General features: G+C 40.2%; 1 protein-coding gene across 1 annotated transcript; it reads left to right on the top strand.

Annotated features, from left to right (window-relative positions):
- Positions 1 to 221: 221 nt before the first annotated feature.
- On the top strand, positions 222 to 23,201 carry dnm3b (dynamin 3b). The gene is made up of 21 exons (XM_088310282.1): positions 222 to 564; positions 887 to 1,276; positions 3,449 to 3,522; positions 3,730 to 3,879; positions 4,877 to 5,080; positions 6,459 to 6,557; positions 6,707 to 6,867; positions 8,086 to 8,228; positions 8,727 to 8,862; positions 9,474 to 9,541; positions 10,174 to 10,312; positions 10,530 to 10,616; positions 12,323 to 12,393; positions 12,519 to 12,573; positions 14,110 to 14,223; positions 18,196 to 18,305; positions 18,706 to 18,820; positions 19,009 to 19,176; positions 19,267 to 19,502; positions 19,625 to 19,798; positions 21,650 to 23,201. The coding sequence occupies exons 2-21, from the start codon at positions 1,116 to 1,118 to the stop codon at positions 21,690 to 21,692; spliced, it is 2,508 nt and encodes an 835-aa protein (XP_088166408.1). The 5' UTR covers positions 222 to 564; positions 887 to 1,115; the 3' UTR covers positions 21,693 to 23,201.
- Positions 23,202 to 24,271: the final 1,070 nt, after the last annotated feature.

Here is a 24,271-nt window from a genome sequence, read left to right as displayed (position 1 = left end):
ATACATGTATATTGTATTTACATATCTACTACATTATTCTCTAGCTGCCTTTTGCGGTGTTGCGGCGGTGCGCAGCTGTGCCGCATGACTCACAAGTCAAGCCAGAAGCACGGATGTAAACAGGGGGCGGGCTCAGGTAGGCCTAACCTGCACCTGCGCAGCCAATCACGGGCCGCCGTCTCGCGCCTCCGCTCCCTTATCAGCGTTTCTCATTGGCTCAGCGCCGTGTCGACATACTGCATGGAGCCGACTCTCTGCAATTCAGGCACAGAGAGGGAGAGCGAAGGGTAAAATGATTAATCTGTCAACGGTAAATTTGTACTTGGAATGAGAGCCCCCTGACAAACATCCGGCCCCGAGCGTGACGAAGCACAGCCAGGAGAGCAGCATTCATGCGCAGGACGCGTATATCGAACCGCCATAGTGCCGCCATAGCAGGTGGCGTCGCTTGTGTAATCGCGCAGGCTCGCAGCATCTTTGCCGCCTGATCCTAGCGTGCTTTCAGCACTGGACAGCGATCGGAACCACCGCACAACCTCAACACCGAAGAGGTCCTGAGGCGAGGTAGGCTGACACTCATAACGCCTTGATATGAAAGATTGTTTTACGAGGTGTGCATGCAGATGAGTGTGCTTCGCTTGGCGACTGTGAGTCATTCGGCCTTGCAGAATGCATGTGCTTGATGCATGTAAAGATAGTAAGCGTCATCCACCAAATGCCCTTGAATCGATAGGCCTCTCGTTTTGCGTGAGTGAGCGCGTGCGTGTGTATGTGTGTAGGAGAGAGGGGGAGGAGGTGGTAGTGGTGGTGGTAAGCAACTGCGCAATTGTCTGTCCCTGTCTGTTCATATCGCTCTTTTCTGCACCTCTCTCTCTCTTTCTTGCAGTCCTCCCTTCTTCCATAGTCAGTCCGACGCTTTTTTGGCTCGGGGCAATGCGTGGCTAGATGACTTCACAACATCAACAAGCACCGCGGTATCCTGGACTAATATAGCAACGCCACATCCCCTTTTCTCTCTCTCTCTCTTTCTCTTTCTTCCTCCTCCTGTCTGTCTCTCGGGAGCTCTCGCTCTCTCTTTCTCTCTCCAATCGCTGATCCCTCCGTCCAAAGGCACCATGGGAAACCGTGGCATGGAGGAACTGATCCCGCTGGTCAACAAGCTGCAGGATGCATTCAGCTCCATTGGCCAGGCGTGCAACTTGGACCTGCCGCAAATCGCAGTGGTGGGCGGCCAGAGTGCAGGAAAAAGCTCCGTGCTGGAGAACTTTGTGGGCAGGTAAAATTGACCTCAGCAAATAGGATAATCCGTTAACCTTGTGACATAAGAAGCCTATGGGGGCCAATCTCTAGTGGCCTGCAGAGTTCAGTCAGCATGCTTAGAGACCTCCAGGTTTAAACTGTTCACCACACACAGCACAACAGTGCCCAATCTTGTGACTACTAGAGCGAAGATGGATTTAGGTTGCAGCAGCACCTTGGGGATCTCAGACCAATCTGCAACTACAGCTCGCCACTTGCACTCATGAGAGATCATCTTTAAAATGATGATGCCTGACATTTTCTGGCATTTTAATGGGCATGCATGGGTGCATAATCCACCCCCCTTATTCTCGAAAATTCATTATTTTAAAATCATTACTGAAAAAAGACAAACCAGCAAAATTGTTGAATTTAAATCAAATGCTAATCTGGATTTGTGGAAAATGATGCCTGAAGTTGTTGATTTGCTGCAGTGATTTTATTTGTGGCGTCATATTTGTCTTGAAGCAATTTTATGACTTGCATTTGAATCATCTTAATGAGATCACATACAGAATCTGTGATAAAAGGTCACACTGGTCAAAACATTTTGGCAAAATGTTTAAATCAGAAATGCCCCTAAACTCACACGTTTTTTTCTTTTTTTTTTTCACTGATTCAGAACCTGCCCTCATTATTTTTGAGTTTCATAATAATAATGATGCAGTAACAAACATATAATATGTACTATTTCTCATAATACTTAATAATTAAGGGTTAGGTTCTACAACAGGTGGATTTTATCTCTGAAACGCCATAGATATAAATGACAATGTATCGTGAAATCCGTATTGTCAAGCTTTTATAGATCAAACTTAAGATAAATAAAAACGATATTCCCCCAAAAATAATGTGTGGGAAAAACTACAAAGACATTTTTAAAATCCGTGACAAAAACACATTTAGGGGCACATAAAGCCGTATCTTCTCTTTTTTCTTTTTTTTATCAGCACTGTCAGCTAGGTCCTAAATGAACAATATTTCATTGTATTGCATTATATTGTGGTGTCAATCTTCACTCTATCTCACTTAGGTACGCAAAAATATTCCAACCACCTCTCACTATGATATTTGCAGTTTTACAACCACAATCGTAAACATGTTTTTAAATTAATATGTTTCTGAGCGGGTCAATCTGAAGTAAGCACTCTTTTCTTTGTACTGTAAGGCAAATCTTTTCATTCCATTTCCTGAATTGGATCTAATGAATTAGACTGTGCAAGTGGTCGGAATGTTGCGGCCTGTCGCTGTAAATGTGCCGAAAATTTTCTCTTCAGTTCTGAAATTCATATCGGTCACCATATTTCTTTCCATGCATCTGCCTTTACAATTATAATTATTCTCTTCTCTTTTTTTTTTTTTTTTTTTTTTTTTTGATTGACTTTGTCAGAGAGGTTTTAATTCTGTCTTGTGTTCTTGTTAGTCACTGACGGTGTTGAGGTTCACTCGCTGAACTTGCTAGGTTCAGGTTCTCACTTTGTCATGCTGTGAATGTGAATGGCTGGTTGTCTTTATGTGCGCTGTGATTTACTGCCGACCACTCGCATAGATACAGAGTAGCAGTATCCCCCGAAAGTAGAAGAGGGACCAAAGAGTTTGGTGAGGACATGCAATGGTGCACATCCAGATGGATGAATATTGTCTCGTTCTCGCTGAGTTGTCATGATGCCGAGTAACATTCCATCTGTGCAGAAAGCAATCTGAATGTCATTCAATTGGTGAAAAGCGTTGCTTTTCTTCAAACTCTTCGTACTCGTGGCATTGGTCAGTTCTGCTGAGTATGCTCAAAAATGGGTGTCATGAGAATATGCAAAGGCTGAAATGAGGCAGCTGTGCTCCTCATGAGTTGATTTTATTGTTTAATATTCAAAAATGACTCGGGCAAAATTAGATTTTTCACTACTGACATTTTGCAAAAGCGCAACAGTCCTTCTTGCTTTGTGGAATTATATCCACGGATACGCATTCAAGCTTTTTCAATTCAGGTAAGTTTTTCACGGCTGTCGTATGGAATTCTTTGCTGTAAAATGGCCTCCATTTGATCTGTTGTTTGATCTACTAAAATGCTAAATGCCAGGAGTTCAAAATAAGGATGTTTAGTGTTGACATTGTCTTGAGTGATGAATTCTGATTAATCGTTTGTCCACAGGGACTTTCTGCCCCGTGGATCTGGCATCGTCACTCGCAGGCCGCTGGTTCTGCAGCTTATCAGCGCGACTGCAGGTGGGTTGCCGCACGTTTCCACACCCACGCATGCTGCTGGCACACTCACAAATTGACAAATGCACCCCGCATTCCCATTTTCGTCATTTAAATGGTGTTGTTTTTTTAAAAAAAAAATTATTCCCTGCTCCCACTCTGTCATTCTTCCGCTCTCTCACATTTTCTCCATCGCCACCATTCTCTGCTGCATGTTCTTGCTCTTCGCAGAATGGGCTGAATTTCTCCACTGCAAAGGGAAGAAGTTCACCGATTTCGACGAGGTTCGCCAGGAGATTGAAGCCGAGACGGACCGTGCCACTGGCGCCAACAAGGGCATATCTCCTGTCCCCATCAATTTACGCGTTTACTCCCCAAATGGTGCGAAACTTCTCTTGCTTCCATTTCGATACTTATGTGACGGCTCAAAATGACGCAGTTGTATCCAAATAGACTTTGAAAAGATATGAGTCATCCTCCTTTTGCTCTTTTTTTTTTTTTTTTAAGATTCCTTGATCAAACTCTACAAATACAAAGGGTTGTTTTGCAGCCTTGGTTAGTTTCTTGTAGTCAAGAATAGAAGAATGGCGATCAAAGCGACCATCACGGTTTCTTTGCTGGTATGTGTGCAATTAAGTGCACTTAAGTATCTACTAAAAGGTACAACTAGCGCCGGAGTATCTTTGTTGAAGTCACAGTCCATACAGAACAAATCAGACTGTAATTGTACCTCGCCGGTCTAAAAAGTACAATTGAAGATCTGTCATAAGAGTTGAATAACAGCGAATAATTAGGCTATTACATCTTGAGTACTTAATTTTGTCTTAAATTGAAGGTTGCTGGATTGTCTCTTCCCATAAATAATTTTCAGTCGTACACTTATAGTAATGAAGGTTGACTTTTTTTTCCATTGATATTTGTTCAATTTAAGATGGTTGAATTTGGATATTTCAAACATGTGTGTTCATAGTGTGTAGTGATCACCTGGACTCTTGAAAGACTTTCAGCAAGATTTTGGGGTGAGGCTGTGGCAATATGTGGGCCATTGCCTTCAAGGTTGGCCTCACAGAAATCGCCATAAAGTCACGATAAGCCAAAATTTGTGGATTTATGAACCATAAAACATCTGCCTAGCATGTCTGAGTTTGGAGTTTGATTTTAGTCTGTGTGGGGTTTGCTTGTAATTTATGTGCAAAAGTCATCTTGGATAAGCTCCAGCTCACCTGCAACACAGATGACGATAAACAATATCTAACTTTGATGGCTGTTTTCATTTGTGAATCCGCTGAGGGCGTGTGTTCATTTGTTCATATATGTTTCCAATAATTCTTCCAAATGTCCTTCCTTGTTCTCATGTTGTGTTGTTCGTCGTTAACAGTGCTGAACTTGACTCTCATCGACTTGCCGGGGATCACCAAGGTGCCGGTGGGAGACCAGCCCGCTGACATCGAGCAGCAAATCCGGGAGATGATCATGCAGTTCATCACCAGGGAGAGCTGCCTTATCTTGGCCGTCACTCCGGCCAACACTGACCTTGCCAACTCGGACGCCCTGAAACTGGCAAAGGACGTTGATCCTCAAGGTGAGGCAAGGACGACTGCGAGAATTGCAGGGAGGATGTCAAAATAGATTCAATCGAACAAAGCAACGCATGGGGCTATCCTTTGCAAGATGGTGAATCTGTCTACTGTCAGAAAACGAATTTGGGTTTGAACTTCTGCTTTGGCCTCTCTAGATTTGGCCGCAACATTTATCAGTGGTGATTGCTCAAGTTTCAATTTATTATCAGAGGGCAAGGAGGGTTGATGCAAAGATAAATGAAAGAGCAGCTCAAGGGTAGAAGACGTTGCAGGCAAAGGCAAGACTGCAGATGAGATGACGAAGATAATTTGACCTCCAGACTGCAGAGAGGGAAACAGGAGAGGATGTGAGGCAGAATGAACTCGAAGAGAAAAGGGAAGAGGAGGACACTGATGAAGCAAGAAGGGAGGGCGGAATGAATCATTGTGGGGAATGAGGACAGTCGGGACAAGGCCGAGATGCTAACTCGAGTGACATCTTTAAAGCCTGCAAAGTTGCAGGAGAGTCAAATTGAGAATGTCTCTCCATAAATATATTTACAAACCACTTCACTGGATTTGTCAGCCTGTTTTAATTAATATAATTTTATTAAGATTTTTTTTTTAAATTGTGTGATTAATCCGATTCTATTGTTGCTTTGGTTTAGCCTTACATTGTGAAATGGTCAATACTGTGTGTCACGTGTGTCATTGCTTTCTGTTCCATATTGTGGTCACGATCCCATCTTTTACCAGGGTTACAATAGTTTGGAATTTTTCATTAGATTTAGTTTTTTATGTCATTTGGACTTTTGGTTTTAATTTCAGTTGATTTTAATGAGTTTGTAAAATAGATTAGTTCATATTTATTAGTTATTGTTTTAAAAAAAACATTTCATTTTAGTTTGCTTCTATTAGCGTCAGTTTAAAAAAATATATATGTTAAGTTCTGCATTAAAAAAGTTCAGTTTTGTGTAATGAAGTAAACTACCGTCCTTTTGTTTTGAACAATGCAAAAAATGATAAACCAAAATGAAAACATCTAAAATGAACTCAAAAAGCTAATTGGTGATAATAATTGACAAAGATTAAAACGGAAGACATTTTTATTATATTTATAGTTAGTTGAAGTTAGTTTCAAAATCTCAAGCTGCAGGTTCAGTTAATTTTTGTCAATTATTATTTGATTTTGTTAACAATTTATTTTTCCATTTTTGTTTTTGTTTTTTTTCCAATTATTTTTCACTTACTATAATAACTTTATTGCGTTCTGTACTATAAATATTAATATGAAGTGTAAATAGGACAGAATGACATGGAGAAGATATTTTTGTTTTGTTTTGTTTTTTTCCCATGCAAATAAGTCGACGTGATGGTCGTATGTTTTCTTACGTCCAATAGGTCTGCGGACTATAGGAGTGATCACAAAACTGGATTTGATGGATGAGGGCACAGATGCCCGTGATGTGCTTGAAAACAAGCTGCTGCCGCTGAGAAGAGGTTCGTTAGCCGACTTGCCAACAGCGTCCCTCACGCAACTCAAGCCTGTTCCTGCTTTCTTTTTTTTCTTTTTTTCTTTTTATCTCTCTCACTCCCCAAGGATCAGTGATTACTTTGGCCAATTTGTGTCCCTGTATATTTGTTTTCAGGCTACATTGGAGTGGTGAACCGCAGTCAGAAGGACATTGACGGAAAGAAAGATATCAAAGCAGCTCTGGAGGCAGAGAGAAAGTTCTTTTTCTCTCATCCGGCATACAGGCACATTGGGGACAAAATGGGCACCCCACGCCTGCAGAAAGTGCTCAACCAGGTGATCAGAGATTTACTCGCAGTGCACTTTACATAATTAATAAGATGGCGGCCTGGATTTGTTTCTCACTTTTATTATGTGACACATCATTGTGGGGGATGTGAGACACTCTTGTCGATTAAAACAACATGTTCATTTTTCCTTTGTCCTAATATTTACTGTATGGACTATCATCATTGTCTTACATTATTTTCCAGTGAACATATAAAATTCTGCCGAATTTATTAGTGATGGGGATTTTTCAGGCCGATGATGATTTTTGGCAGAGACAGATTACTGATTTTGGCCTATTAATTGAAAAAAAAAAAAACAATTGCATAAAAATAATCGTCCTCCCCTCTTTCAATACATTTCATTTATACATGGATTTTCGCTATTCGCTGACCGGCCTGGTAGTTATTCCCTGTAAATAGCAAGGGACAACTGGAAATATACAGTATTTTTACAAAATCTATATTTGCACAATGCATTTGATTAATGACGTTAAATGGGCTTAAATCGTTGTCATGTGTGCGCTTCTAGTAGTTGAATGTATGTCATATTTAACACATTTATTTTTGATTTATGTTGCCCTGTTTTGAATTTATTTTCACAAACTGTGACTTTAGGTTGTGTGTAAAATAGTGACAATAAAGTTGACAGATCAATTGAATGAACTTTCACCAAATTCTATTTAGAAGGTTATTGTATAGTTTATGTATAATAATGAATGAAACCTGTGTTACTCGTGCACAAGCGCTCTATAATGTTCGAATTCATAAAGAAAAGACTATCGACTATCCATGGCAATTTGGCCAATTATTTTGCCCCATGTTTAAATAATCGGTCAGGCCTGATAATCTACATGAATATGTGTTCTTGTGGGGGCAAAAATACCAAACACTTTTTTATGGGACAATTTATTGGGTTAATGTGCAAAATGTAGCGCGATTCAATTAAGTGGCAGCAAAATTTCTGCTTTATAAATGATAAGTTTGCTGAGCCCTCTCAGACAGGATTGTGGTTGTAGTTTTCAATGGCGTAAAATGGCGTTGAGTATTGTATTGTATCTCTCAGTCCACTTCTACATCACTGTAAAATTTGTATTTCAGAATACTGGCCTGATTGTGTCATTTACGATTGAGGATTAAAATATTTGTAAAGTCTGACTTTTTTTTTTTGGGTGTATGTTGTTGAATTATAATGAAAATGAGTATGGTTGGAATTGTGTTCCCATAGCAACTGACCAACCACATCCGAGACACTCTGCCAGCCTTTCGCAGTAAGCTGCAGTCCCAGCTGTTGGCTCTGGACAAGGAGGCCGAGGAATACCGGGGATACCGACCAGATGACCCATCCCGCAAAACCAAGCAGCTGTTGCAGTCAGTATATGCGCCCCCAGTTTCACAAATTAGTTCACTTCTTTCATATTAATGCTAAAAACAAAAAAAAAGTAAAAAAAATATTTATATTTAATGTTGTTGCGACTGGGCAGCACAGTGACGAGCAATTACCACATCCGCGTACAGTACAGAGGTGGTTGGTCCGAATATGGGCTCTGGCCTTCTTTTGTGGAGTTTACATGTTCTCTTTGTGCCTGCGTGGGTTTTTGCTGGGTGCTCCGATTTACTCCCACATTCCAAAAACATGCATTAATTGTACACTGCAAAATTGTCCCTAGGTGTGATTGTGAGTGCCAATGTTTGGTCGTCTGTGCGTGCCTCGCGATTGGCTGGCAAACAATTCAGGATGTACTCCACCTACCGCCCGAAGATGGCTGGCATAGGCTACAGCCCACCCGCAACCCTCATGAGGAGAAGCTGCACTGATAATGGATGAATGTTTGTACTGCTGCTGGTTATCATGCATCTATTTTTCAGGATGGTCCAGCAGTTCTCTGTGGACTTTGAGAAGAGAATCGAGGGTTCAGGAGACCAGGTGGACACAGTGGAACTGTCAGGTGGAGCCAAAATCAACCGCATCTTCCATGAGCGTTTCCCATTTGAACTGGTCAAGGTATTCTTCAATATCTGCAATTTATTAGAACAAAGCAATAATGGCAAACAATATTATCTGTTTATATTTTGGTCAGCATTCAATTAGTGTTTTAACTGCATAGCGTGGCTGTCCTGTGAAAATCATGACTGTCTAATTTTGTATTCACTTTTGTTTTCGTTTTCACATTAATGTGAATGTCTGTAAAGCAGAAACCTCATTCATGTAAAAATGAATCTAAAAAATTGGACATAAGTGTTTTTCTCAGGACAGCGATGATATGCTTTTGAAATAATTTTGCTTGATCTATAAAAAGGCCTTCAAATTTGGAAAATTATTATATAATATAACTCCCACAGGGTTACTTGTGTTGACAACATGACTACGCTGAACGGAGAATGTTAATATTTATTTATTTATTTAATTTTATTTATTTATTTAATTTCATTTATTTATTTATTTAATTTTATTTAATTATTTATTTATTTATTTTAATTTGTCTTTTTCTTTTTTGTGGTACACATGGCTCAAGACATAATGTATGAGCTCACTGTTAAATCATTACAGAGCACTCACACGATGCACCGGGCACTTCACTAAATGTCCTAATTTTCTCTGTGTATTCTTTGTAGATGGAGTGTGATGAGAAGGAGATGCGTCGGGAGATCAGTTATGCCATCAAGAACATCCACGGAATCAGGTGGGAGCCTTTCCTTTTATCGCCTTTTGCACTAATCGAATACAATGCCGACTTACATAATGCTAATGAAGTTTTTTTTTTTTTGTCAAATATTTGATGTAACTGCTCAAGCTGCTGCACTCAACTACACACTAAAACACATCCCAAGGGGAGGATTTTGACTAACCGAATTGATATGGCAAGCCAGATACCTAAAAATATTTTTTTTTTAGGAGAGAAGCCTTTATTTTCTCTTTTCTCACTCTTTCACTGTTCATTAATATTTATCCAGAAATGCTTTCAACAAATGATAGAAGAGTAGTTTAAGAACATTTTTTTGTTAACGGTCTATATACTGTATAGTTTGAACCAAACTGTCATACAATAAACTGTACATTTTTCGGACCTTTGGGCTAAAGTGGTATGTTATTGAAATTGTTCCTTCCCATTCACATGCTTACATTTTCACCCTGAAAAATCACAGGCAGTTACTATCTTGTTTGGTAATTATTGCTGTTGGTACTTTGAAAATTTTATGCATCATTATTTTTGGACACTTTGCTTGTATGAAAGCAGAATATAGCATGCATTTTGTAAAAGACAATAACATTTAGTAGTAGAATATTCATCAGTATTTTTTGTGGGGGCTGCAGGACGGGGCTGTTCACTCCAGACATGGCATTTGAAGCCATTGTGAAGAAACAGATCATCAAGCTAAAGGAGCCTTGTGTCAAGTGTGTGGACATGGTCATCCAGGAACTCATCAACACTGTCCGGCAGTGTTCTAACAAGGTGATTGCAAATTTGTTTTTTAATCTTTGTAAATGAATGTTATAACGCAGTAAGAACAAAAATGACTGAAAATTTGATTTGAATCCAAACACGGCTGACAAGTTTGTGAAAAAAGGAACAATAAGATTCAAAGTGTAATCTTCCCATATGGATTTCCCACTTCTTTATCCGCAGTCATTATCTGCAAGTAATATTGTGTTGTGTCGTGTGTTTACAGCTGGAATGCTTTCCAAGATTGCGTGAAGAAACGGAGAGAATTGTGACTTCTCACATCCGAGACAGAGAGAGTCGGGCTAAGGAACAGGTAACATACAGTACTTGATTTGATCATAACTGTACAGCAGTGGTTCCCAACCTCCAGGCCACGGCTTGGTACCCCACTAACTAACCTGAGTCTGCAGACCTCAGAGCCCTACTGGGTTTGTATTCAATCAGCATTTCTTGAATGTATTCAGGAACCAAACCTTTCAGTGAGGTGATAGACCAATAGCAGAATTTTAACATCTATTCTACAGCTAATTGGGAGCCAGAGTAAAACCTTTAAGACTAATAAGAGTAATATGTTCAGATCTTTTTGTTCTGGTCAGAAAACGAGCTGAAGCGGTTTGATGGACTTTTGCGGGAGTCCAGTAAGTAGACAATAATCAATAACCAAAGTTACGAAAATCAAGTCTACTGGAGATAAAAAGCACTGATAAGTTGCTCCTGGTCTGCTTGGAGCATCCAACCCTTCAGTCTGGATGTTTTTCAACTGGGGAAAGGCTGTGTTAGTGATTGATTTAATATGATTGCCGAAAGTCAGGTCTTAGTCTACCGCAACCCAAGATTTCGTTCTTGGTCTTTGGTTTCTTAAGACAGGAACTCAAGGTGTTTTCAAATTTTGGTTCATCCATTGTTAATTTGCTCTGGACAGTGACACCTTACGTTTATTGAAATTCTGTCATTTGGGGACATTGACAGATATAGCTGTGTGTCATCTGCATAACTGTGATAGTCAACATGAACGTTTTGAAGCATAAGAACCCAAGGTAACATATACAGACTGAACAGAAGGGGTCCTAGAACTGACCCTTGAGGGACGCCACATGTCATGGCCATTTTATCTGAATGGTCACAAAGAAACTCCTTTCCTCCAAGTAATAACTAAACCATTTTAGGACTGTTCCATTTATTCCCACCCAAGTTTCCAACCTATTCAACAGTAAGTTATGATCGATTGTATCAAATGCTGCTCGGAGAGCCATTAAAGCGTTGTAGTGAGTTATATATGTTCATACACTTGTTCTGTGGTGCCTTATGTTGGCAAATTTCAGTCGGGCACTGCTAATATAGTTTCATAAAAATTTGACTTTTATTGTAAGATCTTCATGCACAACGTTATAGTTGTTCTGTGGCGTCTGTTGCGTTTCCATAGTGACCATATTACGGTACATAAAAATACACAGTGGATTTGCATTTGTTATTATAGCATATTATTAGTCAGCCAACTTCACCCAGCCTCCGCGGTTCCCGGTCTACAAAAAGTTACCAACTTGTATGAACTGGTAAGCGGTGGAAAAAAGATTGGAGACCACTGCCGTACACTTACAGTCATATATTGGTTTGTATAATATGAGTTATGTGCATGTATTTGTAATATATACATTTTGTTTGTGATGCTGTTAAAGTAACATTTTAGCATGTTAGTGAAGAAGCTTTTAATTTATGTGCGTTTACTAAAAATGAGCCTTGGCTTTATCTTAACACAGAACAACTTGATTCTTGTTAGTAAAAACAAAAAAAAAAATACGTGCATTCAGCACTTTCCAGCATCTTTTACATTTCATAAATGTATTTGCAATTCATACCAAAGTTGGGGGAAAAAAATATTTATGAGTATGTAATGCCAAGTTAACCTTTAGCTCGCTAACCTAGCTAGCTTTGTTATATAACAACAGAGAATCTCAGTTTTCCGTAGGGAGTGCAAAATTGTTAAAATTAAATTCATTTAATTGGTGTTTATTGTTTTAGGTTCTGCTGGTGATAGACATTCAGCTCTCTTACATCAACACGAACCATGAGGACTTCATCGGCTTTGCAAAGTAAAGACTCACATTGTACAGCTTTGCATCACCCCTACAGAGAATTATGCAAGTTAGAAAGTGACAAAGTTTCCATCAGAGCTCAGCCTCTGTCTTTATTGTCACCTTCATCCCCTTCTTCACAGTGCACAGCAGCGAAGCAGTCAAACTAACAAGAGTCAGAGTTCAGCAACAAATCAGGTGAGCAAATTGTTCAACATAGAATCCAGGATGGCTGCTTGCATTGTTAGAAAAAAAAAACATGGAAGCAATATCAGATATAGTCTTTCGTCGGACCTCATCTGTTGCATTTTCCACAATATATGTGCATTTATTTTTATTTTTAGATGTGTCTGTTATTTTGCACTATACTGCATTATGATGTAAGTGGACACCGGGCAGCTGTGTGTATTTTATTTGGCCGTATATTTTGAGTTCCAAAAAACTCACACTGGATTTGCTTTTTGCCACCACCATCAGCGTCACTCTTGTCGTTGAGACCTTTCCCTTTGTTTGAACCCCTCCTGTGTCATCAAGGTGCCACTTTGCATTTCATCCCTCATCCCTTAGTGAGAATGTCAGCTGCTCCCTTATGGGTGTCTGTTGGTGAGTATTGCTCATTGTGGGTTCTGGATTGCAACTTTCATTTGTGCCTGCAATAATGCATTTGCCCAAAGTATGGTGCTCTCTGCCACTGTTGCATTCACCAGAACTTGACCTAACCTCCTTAAGACTCTTTTGTAACCAACTGTCTTTCCATATGTACTGATTCAATAGTTACCTTCAAGTTTGACAAGTTGAATTTCCCCATTGCAGGACTAATAAAGGCGTATTCTATTCTATTCTATTCTCTTGTTTTCCAATCTAAAAGTCCGCCATTCCTCCTTGTTGCAGGCCTCTTCTCCACCTGCATCAGGCCTGATTGTAAGACATTACCAAACAATCGTTTGCTGTCTAACACCCTCAACCCAACAAGGCCCACAGACTACAAGGCGGTGCCTAATTAAAAAAAATAGAAATAACCAAGATCTGGCTGATTCAAATATCTCAGCCAGTATTCTTTGTGTTGGACATTTGTCCTAGTTCTCTGTCATGTATATGCACGACATGTGGACAAAAGTATTGAGACACCTAGAAAAACTCTGTTTACAGCTAGATTCGAGTCTTCGTCCTGTTTAGTTATTCCAAAAAGTGCAGGCTCTGAATTGTTATTTCTCTTATGCTTAAGATTATTGAATTGATTAACAAGCGTGTCCCAAAACTTATGTCCATTGAGCGTTGCTGCCGCTTTTTCATATGACAGATGACAGCGGCAGCTTTGAAATAATTTGGGTAACCTCCTTAGTGTGTCTTAGTGAGGCGGTGCAAGACTGACAGTTATCTAACCTAATAACCACTTGGCACAATGCCTGCAGGCGTGTTTATGCAGGACTTGTGGGGTTACTACGACTAACACACGCACACACACACACGTCTTGTCTTATTGTTTGTCTGAAGCACTTAACACAATGGTCACTTAATAAGCTAACACAGCTTTTTCTTGTGGGGAGCCCACTCACAAACACACCATATCACGGCTAACTGCACATATTTCATTGCAGACCAAAGAAAATTAATATCTTGGTGGGTGAAGAGCTTGTGTGCTTCATCTCTTTTCTTGTCCTCCAGTGTTTGATTTTCTATGCTTACAAAATGATTTTTTTTTAAACATTTTTTGGCTTTTTTTGCCCTTCCCAGGTCATCCGCAAAGGCTGGCTGACCATAAACAACATCAGCATCATGAAGGGAGGAGCCAAGGAGTACTGGTTTGTGCTTACTGCTGAGAGCCTCTCCTGGTTCAAGGATGATGAGGTGAGTTCTAACTTCTACCTGTGTTATATTTTATCAAATGTGGAACATATAGGTCAGATTTTCGTATTTTAGAAAGTGATTAGGAATCTCTGGGAAATACAGCCATCACGCTTAAGAGGTGGTCGTTAATTTGTTGTTTGCTAATTGACCTCATTGTGGTTGTATGTTGGATTGGTGGTTACTAGCACGTCTGTGTCACAGTTCTTTGGTTGGGGGTTTGAATCTCAGCTGGATGGGCTTCTTCCCACCTTCTACAAAGGTGCATTAATTGAGGATTCTAAATTGACCTTACGGGTGATTGTGAGTCAATATTGCTGGGTGGAAAAATCTCTCATCTCCAAAAACGTCTTTTCAGGAAACAACAAAAAAAAAACGTCATTGCCATTGCATCATCAAAGAGAGCAAGCCATTTTCAACACTTTATTTTGCGCAGTCATTTGTGCTCTATGTATGACTGGCGACCACTCCAAGGTATGAATAAAATGATGCACTTATCGCCGCATTCACACAGTCGCAGCCACTATGATCCCAGCCAAACACAAAGCAGATGGAGGTCAAACAGTGGAAGAATATTTATTTGGCAATTTTGTCACCATGACAACCGTCTAAGGCAGGGGTGGGCAAAGTTATTCAATGGGTTCTAAAATTTGACAGAGGGGCCGGACCAGGAGCAGATGGATGGAGTGTTTCGGTAACCTCACCTCATTGGAAAAAAAAATACATTTAATTTTAAATGAAAGTGAACAAAAGCATTACAACAATATATATGTTTTTGAAAACCCACAGCATTTAGAAAATAAAACATTAACAAGGTTTATTCATTTAATTTTTTTCAAGTTCGGCGGGCCGGATTAAAACATTTAACGGGCCGCATGTGGCCCCCGGGGTGTAGTTTGCCCACGCCTGGTCTAAGGTGTACACAAGATGATAACGTAGTGATACATTTTAGGGTCGCAGATTGGCTATTTTGTGAACAAATTTAAATAATGTGAAGCTTCCATAACGCGTTTTCCAAAGCACACAGTGTAGAGGAGAAAACTATGGCTCAAGCCGTAAATGGAAATGACTCACATGTGAGGTAAAAAGTGTATTTAATTATTTACATGTGTAATTATAATAGAAACGGCTGCAAAGACTGAACCCAGATGCGTGCACAGATGTGGTAGATGCCTCGGTTGGATGGCTGTCGCCTATCTGCCTGTCTGTGCCTGCTGTACAGGTTGGAGGATATTCTGCACAGCAAGTGTAGATAGGCAGACACACTGCAACCTCTTCAGCATGTGATACAGAGTTTAAAATTCACGTTTGATACTCTAGAAAGAAATTAGGTTGCAATCATTTATTGGCACCATATGAAATCCAAAACAGCCTTCAAGAGAGTATCGTTCCTGGTAATTCAATCAAAAATGGTCACACATGTGGAATAATGGCATGGTTTTGTTTTACGTTCCATAACTTCTTTCTTCTCCGCAGAGTTCTTCCTCTTGGGAGTTGCGGCATTTGTTTCATCTTTGCAAATTTGGATGCTTCCCAATCTCAACCACATGTTCGCTCCCAGATCCCCCAAAATATATGAACACCATTCGGTGTCAGGCTGCACGCAGGCCGCGCAGCATTGGGGGTTCAGATTGTTATTTGATACCTTAGTGTGGCAATGCAGGAAATTATAGACTCCACGAGCTCGGCCTTTTATATTTCTGTTTTACACTCGGTGAACTTTGTACAGTCACATACACGTAACATGTGCATACTCTGAGTGTTTCTCCCTTTAGTGTGGTTGGCAACCGCTTGCATTCATGTGAGAAAAATCGAGTTTTTAATTTGAGACATCAATCTTTAAAAATATTGTAGCAAGAAAATAAAATCTAAATATAAAGGCATACGTGACTTGCAGCTCCGTCATGAGCAACTGTATTCATAAAAGTAATGTTTTGAGCACTCTACTAATTTGTACCAACTTCATAATAAATACTTAAAATTCTGAACACATTCGTCCAACTGCCACCAGAGAAAGCTTTTCTGTTAAATTGCCCAAGTCCATTATGGCCACCCACTGAAATCATTTTCTTTGAGTCTGACTGTATTTTCAAACTCCACTTGATTGATTGTCCCCCTCTCCCTTGGCTTGTATTTGATGCTTTGCAGGCACCTACGCTCCCCCGCCCCCTCCCGTGAACCACATCTTCCTCAGAGTGCTAGGCTAGTAGCCTGCACACTTACGTACTCATTCATCTCTTTTAAAAATGTTCGAAATATCAACATACATTTATACGTCAATATTCAGACTTTATACCCTTTTGTTATCTTGGTCATTTCCTCAAAGTGTTAACATGTTAATGTTTATTCCCCATAAAGAAATTTTAAAAAAGGAGTATTGTGAGTTATAAATCAATTAGGTCAAAGTATACATGAATTCAGATTAAAATACAGCAAGGAAAACAGAGGAACCAAACAAATAAGTCGGATAGCTTGGAAACAGATTCACACATGCACAGAAAGATAGACTGACAGAAGAAGGTCCATGCCCAGTCTAACCAATGTGCAGACTACTGTACACCAGTATGATAATGAACAGGTAGTCTGAACACTGGGTGGACGGAGCCGGAATGAAGTGTCAGGCCTTTTGCTGTTTTCTGCCATTCCAGTTGCGCGCCGCTCGGCCGTGTCGTCTGTGCCCTTCCATGTTGGCACCAAGGATCCACTTAAAGGTGCAATTGGCTCGTCAGAGTTGTCGCTTTCCCACAGCTTTCAGGTGCACATCTCTTGGTGTGTTTATTTGTTCAGTAGAGGTTAGCACCTTGGGTCCCCTCGCGGTCCATTTTGGTCATGCCGGCCATGAAGAGTATCCAGTCCTGACGTGGCATATTCGCCCAGACAACTGGGACAGACTGGCTGCACGTTCAGGGAGGGGATATTTCAAAAAAGAGGGAAAGAGGGAGATGGGGGGGGCGGCGAGTGAGTGAGAAAGCGAGAGGAAGCAAAAGGAAGAGGGAGGGGACCTGTGTGACCATATATGGAGTGTCGTGACCCCTTGGGAATACAACCCAGAATGGGGTCTGCTGACTTTCACTATTCTACCGCTCTCTCTTCTTTCGTTTTAATTCAAACATGCGACAATTTACCTTTCCTTGTCGGACCATCAGCAAATCTCCAAACCGGATTTTGTGTTTGTTCTCCGACTCAGTCTTCCCTCCTTCGTCTGCCGTCTCTTTAACTTCAAACACACTCCTCCTCCTCTGGTTCTCCAAGCGCTGCTAAGCACTACCAGATGTTGAATTTTAACGCCAGGCTGTCATTTAATCTCGCTGTCTCTCCCGCCTTCTTCCAAAAAAATCAGGCAGGAAGTGGGCCCCTCTGGAATGGAAAGAAAAAATATTGAGAAACTACTGCGTGTGGCGGGAGGGGGATAAAAGTAAAAAAAAAAAGTGAAATAATCAAATCAAAGACAAGAGGTGAGGATAAAGTATGACTATGATGAACGGAATCATTTGGCCTAAAGCGGATGTCAGCAGCCCACTTGTGTCTCTCCAGCCGTGCCTGAGCCTCGCACCTTAAAAGATCAACATGTATTTGAGCTCCAGTGTTTTTATACATCTGCATTTCCTCCGACTTGACCACCAGAGTTTCTCCAGCCTTCAGCTACCAGCTCTCCTTTGCATAACTCACCGTGAACAACGACTGCGTCCTGACCCGCTCTATAATGACTTCCACATGTGCTCTCTTTCCCTCTCTTTTTCCTCTCTATTTCTTTCTTCCCCCTCTCACTCCCACTTTTACCTCCCACTCTCATTTCTCCCCCATTCCTCCTCTCGCCGCTCACCCCTTCTCTCTCGACTCCCCCCTCTCTCGCCTTCCATTAAAACCAAATTTCACCCTCTGCTTGCCAACATCACCCCGGACTATTGTGTGCGCAAATATCATTGCTCAACTGACAACTGCGACAATAACAAACGACGTTGCTCTCGTTCACAGGAGAAAGAGAAAAAGTACATGCTCCCTCTGGACAACCTGAAAGTCCGTGACGTCGAGAAGAGTTTCATGTCCAGCAAGCACATATTCTGCATTTTTAATACAGAGTCGAGGTTAGCGACCGATGCTTCATGAAAATGATTATCTATTTGTGGTTGAAAAGTCCACATGACACTTAGAAAGGTTTCCAGGCCTGCATGGGTGCAGCACTTGAAATATGTTTTGGATTACGCGTTATGTCGTGTGTGCTTGAGTCCTGCCAACAACACATGGAAACAACTCCATACAATTCACTGTCAATCCTTAAAGCTGTTGAAACCCATCTTTAGCCATACTTATTTTACAACGGCAAAGGCTCCGAGTTGAATCTTTATTGAAATTGTTAGATTTGGATACAAATCGTTCTAGTTATTTTTTTTTCCCAGATTTCTGAGTCATCGACTCATCTTGTTGACACAAGTGTGCTTTGACACAAACGACTTATTTTTATGCACGTTCTGCTGTGGCATCCAGGAATGTGTATAAGGACAATCGCACTCTGGAATTGGCCTGTGACTCACAGGATGATGTGGACAGCTGGAAGTCTTCTCTGTTACGTGCTGGGGTCTACCCTGAGAAGACCACCACGGTTAGCAGACTTTTGTTATGTGATTGTTGTGTCGGAGCCAAAAAGTGTTGTAATACGCACAAAGATTTTCAGTATTTTGTGCTATTTGAATACAGTTTGTCATTTCTCCATCTAGCCTCTGCCATTGACTTTGATAACATTTGACCTTTTAAACTTGAATGAATTATTTTCTTCTGAAATTCTCAAAGGTTGAGAGTGAGTCCTCCACGACCACCTCGGATAACTTCTCCATGGACCCTCAGCTGGAGCGTAAAGTGGAAACTATCCGCAACCTGGTTGACTCCTACATGGCCATTGTTAACAAATGCATCCGGGATCTTATGCCCAAGGCCATTATGCATCTCATGATCAATAATGTAAACAAGTAACTCACTTCTGACGCGTGTTTATTTGCAGTTAATTCTGCATCTTAATGCTCAACCTGCACTTCCTTTCTCTGCCACTAGGTGAAAGAGTTCATCAACGCAGAGCTCCTGGCCCAGCTGTACTCTGCAGGCGACCAGAATGCCCTGATGGATGAGTCCCAGGAGCAGGCCCAAAGGAGGGATGAGGTGCTGAGGACCCACCAGGCCCTAAAAGAGGCCTTGGCTATCATTGGAGATATCTCCACCACCACCATCACTGTTCCTCTGCCACCCCCCGTTGACAACTCCTGGGTAGGGGGAACAAGCGGTGGTCGCAGGTACTTTGCAGACAACGTATTAATTACTAATTAGCACCAACATTCTATTAATTGTAATTTAAGCAGTCAAAAACCAGGAGATATATATGACTCAAAACATTCTAAACCCTCCTACTCTGTAGATCTCCTCCTCCAAGCCCCACTGCCCCAAGGAGGATGTCTGCAGGCCAGCGCCCGGCACCTCGAGGAGCTCCACCACCACCAAACCGTCCAGGTCCCCTGGGTCCCTTCAATAACAGTGCCGACAGCCCCCAGGCTCCGAGCCGCCCAAATAGGGCCCCCCCAAGCATTCCCAGGTGAGTACAAGAATCCATGTGACGTTTGTTTTACTCTTAGCTTTGCGCTTTACGAGGCAAGGAAACATATATGGTAATGCACACGCCTGACAGACAGTAAAGTCTTGCAATTCTCCCAGTCAATCGAACAAGTAAGGTGACAATAAAATAAAAATTCAGTGATAAGAATTAAACATGATAATTAGGATTTGACTTGATAGAATAACGGCTTTATGTAATTAATCTACTTGAAACCTCTAAAACACAGCGATACAGTGGCTGTCATTTAAGATATTTTTTTCCCAGAATCATTATGTATGAAGGCTTTACACCACAAATGTCATTTTTCTGTGAGATGGGAGGGGGTGACCGATACTTGTCTGTATTGCATAAGCCTAGCAGATAATTCGCTTACTTCAGCACAGACATATGGAAGCAGAATAGACAGGATTTCAAAAGGTTTGATCACTAATTTAGTGATGTTAAATGGCATCCTGTATCTTTACACAGAGTTAGTTACTCCTAGAATTGGGCATTCTAGTCAATACTGAAACATTTTGACCATCAGTGCAACTCAAAAACAAAGGAAATTCCACGGAGCAATTATTTTCTTCAAGCTTTAATTGTTCCAGGATGCTGGTTAACCATTATATTTCAAAAGATTTTTCCCACCGCTTACAATGACAATGACCCGTTTCCAAGTAAAACTGTTTGCATTATAAAACTTTAATTAAGTCAAATGAAATGTTTCACATGGCATTTTATACATTCTTAATTCTCATGCGAGAGTAAGAAAGAAGTTAAGCTCTGAGGCCAAACTGAACGTCAATGAGCTGTTATGCCGTTATGGAGTTCTGCTACTAGTTTTCTTCAGAGGCCATCCGTGGGCCACCAGTGTTGCTGTGATTTAAAATTTTAACTTGCCGGTGAGCGACGTTGTAGAGTTGCATGATGTAATGGCCTATAAACAATGCCACGTCATATCGCATGAGCTTAAACAACAAAAACAAAATGTATGACGCAGGAGCCAAGCCTACTAGAACTGGATATGTAGTTTAAATATATTGTCTTTTACACTAAAACGCATTATTATATCTATAATAAAACTCAGTTTATATTTTCATACATTTTAGCCACAAACTGTGGCTAAAAGGTGAAGCCTGGGGAGTCTCTGTTGCCTAAATGTATGCAATTTAATATACATATCAAATATACAAATTAGTACTGTCAAGTTATTAATTTAATTATTCAGAAAAAAATTCAATGATCAATTATGATTAATCACATTTTTCAACCACCATTTTTGGTGAAGCTTGTAACAGATAATTACTTGAATAATATCTTGGAATCAATGCCAAATCACCAAACATGAAATATATTTCATTCAAAGACTGTTCTAATAGCTTTCTTTGATTCTTCAAAATGATCTAAACAGAGCCATCTTTACAGGCATTTTTCTTTCTCAAAACCGCCCCCAAGCACCACACTCCAGCAGTGTTGGATTGCAAGACCTACACTTGAGCAGGGTGTTTTGTTCTGAGTTGATGTGCTAAATATGTACAGCTAATATGGGTCAATATTTGTAAAGTATTCAAATTATACATTTTTAAGTAAATCAAACTTAAAAAATTGTGATTAATCCCCAGAGTTAACGCTTTAATTTTGACCGCCCTAATATATATATATATATATATATATATATATATATATAAATAAAACGCTGATTACGGATTGCAATTAATTAATTCCATTGTCTGTTGTTTATTATCTAACTTGTACAAACACTTTTGTGAACAATCTCTTTTTCTTCTTTTTCTACCATCTGTCTTATTCTGACCCCTTCCTCCTTCCATTGTTCGATCCTCACTCAAGTCGACGACCACCGCCATCTCCAACTAGACAAGTACCGCCATAATCATCCAAAGGGGTCTCTTCCTCCCTTCCTCGTTCCTCCTCCCTTCTCTCTTAGCCATGGCTCTGCTGCCCAGTCCACTCCTTAGTGCAAATCGTGTCCCCTTGAGCCCCAATCTCCTGCCGGTTGACCATATCCATATATCTATGTACAGTATTGTACTTGTCTTGTGGTGTGTATTTGTGTGCGCTTGTTGCTCGCCTGTGGTCCAGGTATGCTTTAGCAGAAAGTATCATCCACTGATACCACTTCCCTCCAACTTCTCGCCAAGTCAGCCATCACCAGAACTTGTTGCTTCAACTTGAAAATATGCTCAGCCCACGTGCTGCCGTATTCATTCCAAAATGCAGCATGGCACATAAGCTGCTTTTTTTTGCATGGGAGTGTGTGTGCGTGAATGCGTTTTGTGTGTATGAGGGACGGGCTAATTTGCCTATATATAAATATATATAAGAAGTTAAATTCATTTAGTATTTATTTATTGACCAACCCTCCCATTAAGTGTTAATTATAAGCCGACTGTTCTTTATAGGAACACAAGTTGTATCTTGTGCGTTTGTGTGCGAGTGTGTATACAGGCGTGCGAGAACACATATGCATACACGGTCTGTCTGCACGTTTGTTGCCGTTTGAGTTGTATTTGTTTTCATGTTCAAAGCTGTTAATGATGACTCAATAACCCTCAGGGTAAATTTACTATTGGACTTTCGTGAGATGTTTGTGTGTTGTAGTAGCAGTCATACACACATAGCAAGGCTGAGGAGCACCATCAGTATTCTCTAGATGAAACAGAATCAATACTCCATTTATAACCTTGTCATAGGTGTCCACCTGTGCTGTATCAATGGTCAAAGTTGTGACCCTTGACGCCTTAAGCTCAGATTCAGATGCTGACTGTTCTTGTGGCGGAAACACTTTTAGATGCGTACGTACCTGTGGAATAACAGCTAGCATGATTTGACATCTTCCCTTTTAGCCTATATCTCAGGTTTGAAACTTGCAACCAACTTAATGCACACGGAAGACGAGCACTTGGTTTATTTATTCAACTCCCTGTATTAATTTCTTTGAACCACACAATCATCATGTCAATCAGTCAGCATCTGTGTTAGATCTTAAGCAGCTATTGTCAGTGTTCAAGTGCTTCTCTGTCAGTTTGTTCATGTGTATATGGTCCTAAACTGTGTTCTGGTTCTGCTGTATATAGGTATCGATAAGGAAATACTGTACTTGTGGACTATTAAGACCTCAAAATGGATCCTAGCGCTTTAATGGTTCTCTGTATATTCACTCAACATCTAATTTAGACTGCCTTACCGGCATGAATTACAATTCTATATTGCCAAAGCTAAATATATCGAGAGACTTGCAGAGTATGAAAAGAAAATTTAAGAATAACAATGAATGATTCCATTTGTAGTAAGATGTTTTGTCAGAGAGTATAATGGGAAATTGCATCTATTGTTATTTTCTGTGTCTCTGTATTGTTCCTCAATAAAAAAAATAAATAAAAAAAAAGGCGTACTTGTCAAGTTTGCATTGGTTTCAGTAAAAGGCCAGCTAATATTTTGCTAAAACACAACAACAAAACTATAATTGTTGTTTTTAAAGGGTCAAACTGATGTGTAATTTCCTCTTCTGGAAACCTTTGAAAATGCAGCCTCAGATTAGAAATGACAAAAAAACACTCACATGCTGACATTTGTGTACTGTGAAAGTGATGTTTTTTTTGTTTTGTTTTGTTTTTTTTTGTTTTTTTTATTATTCACTGCAGTCTCCACTTTTATGATATGTTGTAATTTATTGCTTGTCTCTATCTTCTCTTGAAAAATGTCTTCTTACTGTAGCCAAAAGCTATAGCAACATCGGAGCAATCACTCCCCATTGATGCCATTCGTTGGAGTAAGGTCTTTGCAGGCCCTCACAGGACTATTCTGATGTGGAAAAACTGGCAATCCTGAAGTAAGATAAATTGAGTTGAGTTAATCAAGCCATACTGTGCAGTGGAATGCGTAGAAAGTTGGGATATTCACAATTGTTCACCATTCAAAAACAGGGCAGATACAGAGAAACAAATAACCATTCCAACTCACGCTCACACCCAAGAACAATTTTGAAACTTCATTGAATCTATTACACATAATTTAGGATTGTGGGAGCCCGGAAAAATCCGGCGTGTCTGCAAATCATATGAAACATCTTGCAGAACTGCTCTAGCAAAGTCCCACAAGTTGTAAATTATTTGTCGGCTACATGTGTGTTTTTTATTATTGTTAAAAATGTGCATAGTTTATCCTCCATCTGATTACTCACTACTTACAGTGGAGGGCCGTGCATTTTACACCGAGGCCTTCAGTGGAGTCCTACTTTGTCCAACTTGAATAAATACCATATATATATATATATAGAGAGAGAGAGAGAGCGAGAGAGAGAGATTTTTATTTAATTTAATTATTATCATTATTTGTTTTTGTATTTTTTTTCGTGTTTTGATTGGAGCTTCTGATTTAAACAGTTTGGCGCGTTGATGCCAATTGGGTTCAATTAATTTACCAGACGCTCACGATTCATTTTTGTCGGTT

The sequence above is a fragment of the Idiotropiscis lumnitzeri genome, chromosome 12, assembly GCF_059441095.1.
Source record: "Idiotropiscis lumnitzeri isolate Australia: NSW breed Sydney's pygmy pipehorse chromosome 12, RoL_Ilum_1.0, whole genome shotgun sequence".
Classification (NCBI taxonomy): domain Eukaryota; kingdom Metazoa; phylum Chordata; class Actinopteri; order Syngnathiformes; family Syngnathidae; genus Idiotropiscis; species Idiotropiscis lumnitzeri.
This window is presented reverse-complemented; position numbering and strand designations above follow the sequence as displayed.